The 8,678-nt window shown below is 37.4% G+C and overlaps 1 protein-coding gene across 1 annotated transcript; it reads right to left on the bottom strand.

Moving 5' to 3' along the window:
• Positions 1-2,469: 2,469 nt before the first annotated feature.
• Positions 2,470-8,408, bottom strand: il21 (interleukin 21). Its single transcript, XM_035949243.2, has 6 exons — positions 5,912-8,408; positions 5,780-5,821; positions 3,672-3,788; positions 3,516-3,554; positions 3,324-3,404; positions 2,470-3,152 (listed from the first exon to the last, which is right to left on the bottom strand). The coding sequence occupies exons 1-6, from the start codon at positions 6,041-6,043 to the stop codon at positions 3,126-3,128; spliced, it is 438 nt and encodes a 145-aa protein (XP_035805136.1). The 5' UTR covers positions 6,044-8,408; the 3' UTR covers positions 2,470-3,125.
• Between the last annotated feature and the right edge of the window lie 270 nt (positions 8,409-8,678).

Raw genomic sequence — 8,678 nt, 5'->3', positions numbered from 1 at the left:
AAACAGGACTGGTGGATGTTGCTAAATCAAGGAACAAAATAAAACCAAAGGCTAACAGAGTCTAATCTAGCTAAACACAAACAAAACAACGAAACTCCCTCGCCACACCTAAGCACAACAGCAACACCCACGACAAACAACAGAAGGGTCAATATATATTATTGAGGGACTTTTGAAGTCCGTGGGATATATCTGGCATACATTTTTATTAAAAGTAAAGAAAACGTGTTTTTTATGTTCATTATGATCATGTCTTTACAAATTCCAGAATTATTTATCATGGAAACAAAAACTTATTTTAAAAAAATGACAGGATCTCACTAAAATGTCAACTTAATAACCGTCTGACTTTAATACCAACCACTTTCTAATTAGCTAAACAATAATAAAATGAGATTATTCAAAAATAGTTTTTATTGTGTTCCTTTTATTAAGTTGAGAGAATCATGACAGACATTTCTTTTTGGGCAATATATCAAATTTTAGATGGAAAATAAGTTGTATCTGTATGCGAGAAAACACTTTCAACTAAGTTACCCATTTAAAAAACACCTCAAGGAAGTGTGTTAATTCCAGATCACGTGACCTGCTCAACATGATGTCTTTTCCTCCTGAAGAAAAGATTCTCAAGACTCCAAGGATTTCTGAGTTATTAAATATAAAGTAGCGTGTGAGTCAAGTGTGGATTTATTGCATGCCAACAGATTTACTATAATGTCTTCATGAATAGCTTTAAATTTTAGTCAATAGAATCTTTCTGTAAAAATGCCATGTAGTCATTTGTTATAGGCGGCCATGTTCATTTTAGGCCTGAAAACAGCAAAAATGTCAACTGTGATACCTGTCAACTATCTTACAAAAAATCCCAGAATTATATATTGACCCAGAAACTAATACTAACGAGTGACTTGTGGACACAATTAACTAAATAAAACTGGAGCCTCAAAACACACACATTTCTTAACACGCAACATGCGAAGTAGCTTCTCTCCGAAGTTAGCGGACCGCTAACAGGAGCCACAGTCTTCACCAAGACTGGTAGCTCTTCACCGAAATAGCAGCCGCTAACAGAAGCTCTGATGTCCATAGTCACCCCTCAGTGGCTACAGAACCTACCGACCACACAGGAACTCAAACAAAACACAAAGAGGTACCAGGGCGAACTGGTCACATTAAATCCCAGCCGCCACGACTGGGAGTTTGGCTGCAGATACATAAACACACGTGTGGTGATTGTTGGGGTCTTGTCTCGTGGCGGACCAATCCGCCTGGTCGGAATGTGTGGAGGACCAGGGCTGGGAGAACGCCTGGAGCTCCAGACCAATCACTCCTGATGACTGCCAGAGTTTCCAAAGCCATCCAGACAAACAGAGGCTGTACAAAGTCTATTGGGCAATCCCACAAGTAGCAGAGGATGTAACAAACATTGGAAAAATAAGACATATTTACAAACCCTAAAACTCTGGTCAGAATTGCTGTGACACAGACGGATACTTTTTATTACTGAAAAATCAACGTTTTGAAAGTGAAGGATGTTTCTAGTCAAAAGCAACTTGGAGGACAACAAAGGAGATCCTCATGTAGACAGTAACTAATGTTGCATGTCTTAGCCAAAATATGCTCATCTATAAAATTTTACACAAATATTTTTTGTCTCTCCAGTAAAGTAATCCCAGTGTTGAGTGTGATGTATTACGTATTAAAAGTATGACTAGTAATGTATGACTGCTAATTTATTTTGACCATTGGATGTGAAGTTTGAATACTTCTCTTCTTACTTGCTAAATATTTTACTTTGGATCTGCTGCTGTGATTCTTTAGTTATGCTAAAGGTCTCATACCACAGGAGCTTTGGGTTCATTTCACTTGACCATCAGAGGAGGAATCAGATCTTGGGTTTTGGTCTGAACCGATGTTCAACCCAGATTATTTGGTGATGTGAGGAGTTGACACGTCCAGTTTTAACCTTCCAAACCACTTGCAGACTCGCCAGAGCTGCCCCAATAACATCAAATGTTTGATATTTATAGGTTAAAATCTGTATAGGTGTGATTGTCAATATGTGGCCTGCAGCAATGCTGTAGATTCTGTCCCTTGAGGCTAAAATTAGTTACCTATATTCAACCTAGTAATTAATATGTCACCTACAGTTCTCACTGAAGAATATTCAAACTGCGGTGACCTTCTCTTCACACTCTCTTTGTTTTGACTGCTGCTTTTGTGTATTTTTTTGGCAGTGCAAAATTATTAGTGTTGTTGCACCACAGTCTGCATCTGCTGCCCTTTGAGATCACATTAGTTGGTGCACCGCTGCCTCTGCCACAGTAATCTTAATAATATCTGGTAGTATGAATCTGCCTTTAGTCGACACTGTTCATCAAACACGGCAATAACAACATATTAGATATATTGTGATTTGAAAAACAAGAAACTGAGCAAACAAGCAAAAGAAGATGAAACGGTTAAGGGTACAAGACGAGCTGTAAAAATCTGTCTGGTTACATCATGGTCATTTTGAACTATTCTGTGCTTTTTCAGGGCAGAATTTGTACAAGGTAGACACAGTTTGTCTTTACAATGTCAGTTTATTCTCAGTGAGAAAAAGTCAGAGAAATGGTTCAGGAGGTAGCATATAATCTGCAGATTACAAACTGGGCTTTGTTAGCATCAAAATGAAGAGTTGGTAAGAACTCTGAATGCTGCTGTATCCTCTACTACAAAAGTTGCCCTATAGATAAATCAAGCAGACCAAATCCTCTCTGTGTTAATAACTTTGAAATGGTACAGTTGGTTTAGAAAAGGAAGTCCTGTGCTCAGGTACATCATACATAGTATAAATGCCATTACATACTTGATATTCTTTGAGAACTACAACATACAAGTTTCTCTTTCAGTGAAGGAGAAAAAAAATCCTCAACTGCCAAGTCCACTGGGTGGCAGCAAAGCAGCTTTACTGACAATACATTCTTCATAGCTTGAGTGAGTTTATCACCACTACCTAAATAAATATTAAATAAGTTAAATATATAAGGCTGTAACATATAGACTTTGCCATTTTTAGCATTTTTCAGCGTAGTGTCTTCTCTACATTAAGCCCTTGGTCACTACTGGATCTTCACCGCTTTTCAGTCCATCTTGAGTTTGGCTATGGCCTAAAAGGGGAGGAAAATGTGTATTTAATTTTTATATCTGTCACAGTTGTAGATTTACATCATCATGAGTGTCAGATACTTTTCCTTTAAAATGTGCCACACTAAAAACAAAGCAGTCTGGTATTTTATCCATATATTTGTGATAAATGTCAAACACATAAGAGCTCTTACTCTTTCAATAAGGGATTCCAGTCTGCTGAAAAACTCACTGGCTTTTTCCTTAGGATGTGAGGCGCAGTCTTGGCATGTGGACTGATGGGAAGGAAAGGAGAAAATAACTTACTAATGGCAATCTGCTACAACATAATTTTAAATATCAATGATCATAAATAATATTTCAAAAAGCTGATATATTCCTCTTACCGTAGCATCTCCTGCATTACAAAAGTCCAGTCCTCTCACCTGCAATCATGTAAAGACAGTTTTCCTTTTAGTAGTGGCTCATACTGCTAATTAGACTTCATGCATAAGATAAGCTTTAGTTTAATACATGATTGCGACCCCAGCCCATTTACTCACAGTGAAGGGATCCCTGAGGCTGTTGTAAAGTCTGCGTTGTTTGCGCTTCTCTGTGATGTTAAACTGAACATTCAGATTCGCCCGAAAGCACTGCAAGGCCGACAGACAGCAGCAGTCCTGTTAGGAAAGGAAAGAAAACAGTGTTTGAGAATTAGACATAGCTACACCAACATGTTAAAATGATCCTTCCTCTTCCAGTCTGACCTCTTCCTACTTCAAATATATACCACTATACAGAGTGAGAAAGCCTAATGTGTGGAATATCCCCTCTAAAACTTCACCAATTTGTTCATAACAGAACACAAACATTTTACCTAATGCAGTGTTAAGTTATTTATAGAAGACTTTTGAGACAGCTGAAAGATTAGCTGCAAAAGAGAGGACAGATTGAAAGTTGTATTTTGTCAAATATAGACACTAAACCGCTATTTTTTGTTCTCTGTGTATCAGTTGAAGAAGAAAAAAAAATCCCATTGCTGGCATCAAAACATTTCCAAGAAGGCTGCTTTTTTTTAGGTTTCACGTCATGACTTTATCATGACAGTTAACTTTCCAAACTGAAACATACAACCCTTTTCCCTAAACTGAAACCAAATCAAGTTTCCACTATTTAAAGATAACCTTCTGTTCACCAAAAGGGCTGTGGTTGTTTTTTTGACTGAATTTATTTCCCTCCACAAATCTGAATGAAGATGTTGATCATATAACACAGATTTTCCAAGTAAGAACTTTTTTTTTTTCCTATTTCGATTCTCCAATGTGCTACAAAGGTGAACCCAGCTAGCCAGGGTCAAATTACACTTTGAGACTGAAGAGAATTAGTAGGTTAGAGGGTTTCTTTCAGGGTGGGAACTCAGTGAGAGAAACAATTAGAACAGCTGTAACACTTTCTATCTTTTGTATGCTATGGCCATCACCAGAACACAGTTTTTTTTTATGATAGAAATATCAATATAAAGATAATCCAGAACCAGCTTTATTTCTCTCACCGTAGCATTGGTAGGATTTTACTTTAGTGCTACTAAGTTTTGATTTGCAAAGCAGTGACTTTACACCCACTCGGGAATCCTCAATCATTTCTGGTTTAACATTCATTTGTGACTTTTTTTATTTAAGCCGAAGATTGACTCAAATGTTTTCTGGCATGCTGGTTTTGACTTGTGAGGTGGTGTGAGGAAGTGTCATGGTTTTGTCTGCTCTCAGCTCTGATTACTCATCACATTTCACTCAACGGAAGCTGTGAGAAAATGAAAAAAATGCACTGAGTAAACTCTTGAGTTGACTCACACAGGAGCATGAGCCTGACAAGAAAGAAGGGTGATTTGAATTTACAAGTAATGTAGTTGATCTTCACAGGCATTTAAATGAAACGCACATAATGGGATTACATGTGGCCCTTAGAGCATTGCATACATTGCAATATATAGTGTTTGCTTTCTACAAAGTCTGATAATTCTAAATTATATATCCTGTAAGGTGTTTAAGCTATCAATGAAGGTTGCCATTAATTATTAATTTTTAATTATTATACTTTTTTTTTTAGGAAATTCTAACAACATTGGTAAACCTAGGTTGTTTTTAACAAAAAATAAAATGCATGGTGAATAATTTGTGCAAAACTTTGAATATCGGAATTCTATTCATATTTTTCCCCATTAAATTAAAAAAAAAAGTTCTGTTAATATTAATCATATCCAGTACATTTAAGTAATGACTTTCTTTAAAAGTAATCAGTTTTGAACATTGTTGCTGTGATAGATTTTGGAAGTTTAACTTTGCACCGATTATGTAGGTCTGGCTGTTGTCCTAACTTTAGAATATTCTGGACTTCAGTTAATCTTAACATGCATTTTACTGCGATTAACGAGAAGAAGATGTGAAAAAAGAAAAATCTGTTTGAAAGTTAACCTTTCAATTTCCAGCTTTTACTGCCGCTTATTACCAACGCATCTTGCGACCTCGTGCATCATTTGAAGTACTCCTACAGTACCCAGCACATGACAATTAGCAACTCCAGTAAGTGGGTGAATAACAACAATGAGTAAGCAACCACAAATATTTTGACCGAAATGTCTACATTAATTTGTATACAAAGTAGTTTTGCTTACCTCAATATTCTTTGGTGGAGTTCTCAGCTCCTGCTCACTGTGCTGCAAGACACAAAGAACGGCGCATTTAGTCATGAAAGCTGTGGCAACGTGTTGTCAAAACCATGAAAAGCGAGATGAAGATGAACTGACCTGCAGGCTTTCTTTCACGTCGCTCAGCTGTAGAAGCACTTCTTGTAGTTTTCTCTTCTGCATGTCTTTCACATCTGTGTTGGCCAATGAGCAACAGCAGACTGCGAGAAGGCAAAAAACAACCAGCTTCATTTTGTCAGTAGCAGGCGGCGGATCACCAAAAGATGCTTTACCAAAGTTTTACTGGAAATGCAGACAGCTGTGTCGCTTACCTTTTTATACTTATCCCTGAGGACACAGGAAAACCACTTGTATAGAGCTGGAAAGCTGCAGAAACTGGTGTGTGAGTAATGAAATTTTCTTTTCCACTGGCAGTCACCACTACGTGATTCGAGAGTGGCGTCAAGACGCGCGTGCGTGGGGCCTATAGATGCAAGTGTGTGAATGTAAACCTGTTCGAGTGCACCCGACAGGAAACTACAGGAAGACGGCACTTCCCATTTTCACTTTGAATCAGTGGAGCCGCAACTATACCGTGTCATAGGTAGTCTTCGTAGGTGTGGTATTGACAACCTGAATGCATTCACTGCATCATGGCCACCTACACAAACACACAGAGCAGGTCGAAACAACAGGAAACCCTTTTTAAGTATTAATGTGTAACCAAAGGGAGAAGTGAGGATGCGCTAGGTTTTCTCAGTGCAGGAGGAAGTCCACTGTTCTGGAGAAATTCTGGCCATATTTAGGAGCATTATCTCATATTTTCTACACGGGTCTTTGTGCGGCTGCTTCCCTCCTTTCATCTCACTATTACACATCAGCCAGACCAGGTTTCTGTCCATTTTAAAGAAGGAAAAATGTGCTGTCCAGTTCTATCCGAGCTTGTTTGAGATGCCCTCCAACAGTTACTTGAGTTATGAAGAACAGTGCTGACTGGTTAAGAGCTAGTTTTAGAATTGATTTTAAGATTTTCACATTTAAAGCCTTTCAAGATCTTATGCCAAATTACATTATTTTGATCCTTTAACTCCTGATTGCCGTTTGAGATCTTCTAGCAGGAGCCTTCTGCAGATCCCAGAAGATGTCAGACTGTCAGTAACTTCTTTCAAAATGTCACTGAAAACTTCTATTTGCCATTAAGCCCTCTGTTAATTGGTTTTATTGGGGTCATTTCTAAAATTTCATTGTACACTTTACTGTGACTAACAGCAGTTTTTTTTAATCGTTTGCATTGTTGGGCTGCGTCTTGACACTGTTGTAGATATTTGAATAAGTTCAAGAATATCAGAGAGACCAACAAAATAATACATGCAGTGATGAATCACTTAGTTATGGCATGCAGTGGAATATACACACTTTGTAGAGATTCATAAATAGTGTTGTTGGTAAATACATTATGCATTATGCTTTTGAGCTGAAGTGTTTCTGGGGATCTGATTGGGCTGCTTTTACGTAGATGTTTCCTCAGTATGAGTAATTAGTTGGAGTTCTCAGGGTTGGTGAGATTATACACTACCATTAAAAGTTTGGGGTCACCCAGGCAATTTCATGTTTTCCATGAAAACTCACACTTTTATTCACGTGCTAACATAACTGCACAAGGGTTTTCTAATCATCAATGAGCCTTTCAACACCATTAGCTAACACAATGTAGCATTAGAACACAGGAGTGATGGTTGCTGGAAATGTTCCTCTGTACCTCTATGGAGATATTCCATTAAAAATCAGCTGTTTCCAGCTAGAATAGTCATTTACCACATTAACAATGTCTAGACTGGATTTCTGATTAATGTTATCTTCCAGCCTGGATGATTATCAAGTCTGATATTAGGCATTTTTCTTATTGTTGGTACTTTTTTTTTAACCCATTCCTGATAAAAAAAAAAGAGAAAAAAGAATGAATTTGAACGTGCTGCTTTGGCTCTCACTTCAGTGCTCAAGAATAAATATCTGCTTTAATTAAATGTATGCAAAACATAAACAAAGGGACTTCAGTGAAATTTATGTTGGAGTCAATTTTTGCACATTTTCATTTTTTTTTTACTAGATACGCATCAGCTCCAAATATTGTTATTGGTCTCCTGCATTACCAATAATCTGTATCAGTGTCAACTTTAAAAGAACCACTCAATATTTTCTTTTCTGTTCACATTTCAGCAAGGAAGTTACAATTGTAAATGCACATTTATCAAGCTTCACAGCTAAAGAAATGATACACACTTTGTAGACAGTAGTTTATTCCTGATATGTATTTGAAAAGAAACCTCCTAAGATGATTGTAGTAATAGTGGATTAACAGTGAAATAGGGTTTTCCTTCAGTGTTTTGTGCTCAAATTGCTGCATCTCCAAACACAGTACATTGATTTGTGTAAATGGTCATGTATTTGTGTCGTATGTGTGTGTATATATATGTATATCTATCTATCTATCTATCTATCTATCTATCTATCTATCTATCTATCTATCTATCTATCTATCTATCCATCCATCCATCCATCCATCCATCCATCCATCCATCCATCCATCCATCCATCCATCCATCCATCCATCCATCCATCCATCCATCCATCCATCCATCCATCCATCCATCCATCCATCCATCCATCCATCCATCCATCCATCCATCCATCCATCCATCCATCCATCCATCCATCCATCCATCCATCCATCTATATATCTATATATCTATCTATATATATATATATATATATACAGTGTGTAGTATTTATTCATTCGTCTCAAAATTGCTACTGTACTATGACTAATTCCTCCGTACGTTTGGCGTATGATGGGTGTCAGTTGACTTTGTAAATGATACATGTCCAC

This window comes from Amphiprion ocellaris, chromosome 13, assembly GCF_022539595.1.
Source record: "Amphiprion ocellaris isolate individual 3 ecotype Okinawa chromosome 13, ASM2253959v1, whole genome shotgun sequence".
In the NCBI taxonomy this organism is placed as follows: domain Eukaryota; kingdom Metazoa; phylum Chordata; class Actinopteri; family Pomacentridae; genus Amphiprion; species Amphiprion ocellaris.
This window is presented reverse-complemented; position numbering and strand designations above follow the sequence as displayed.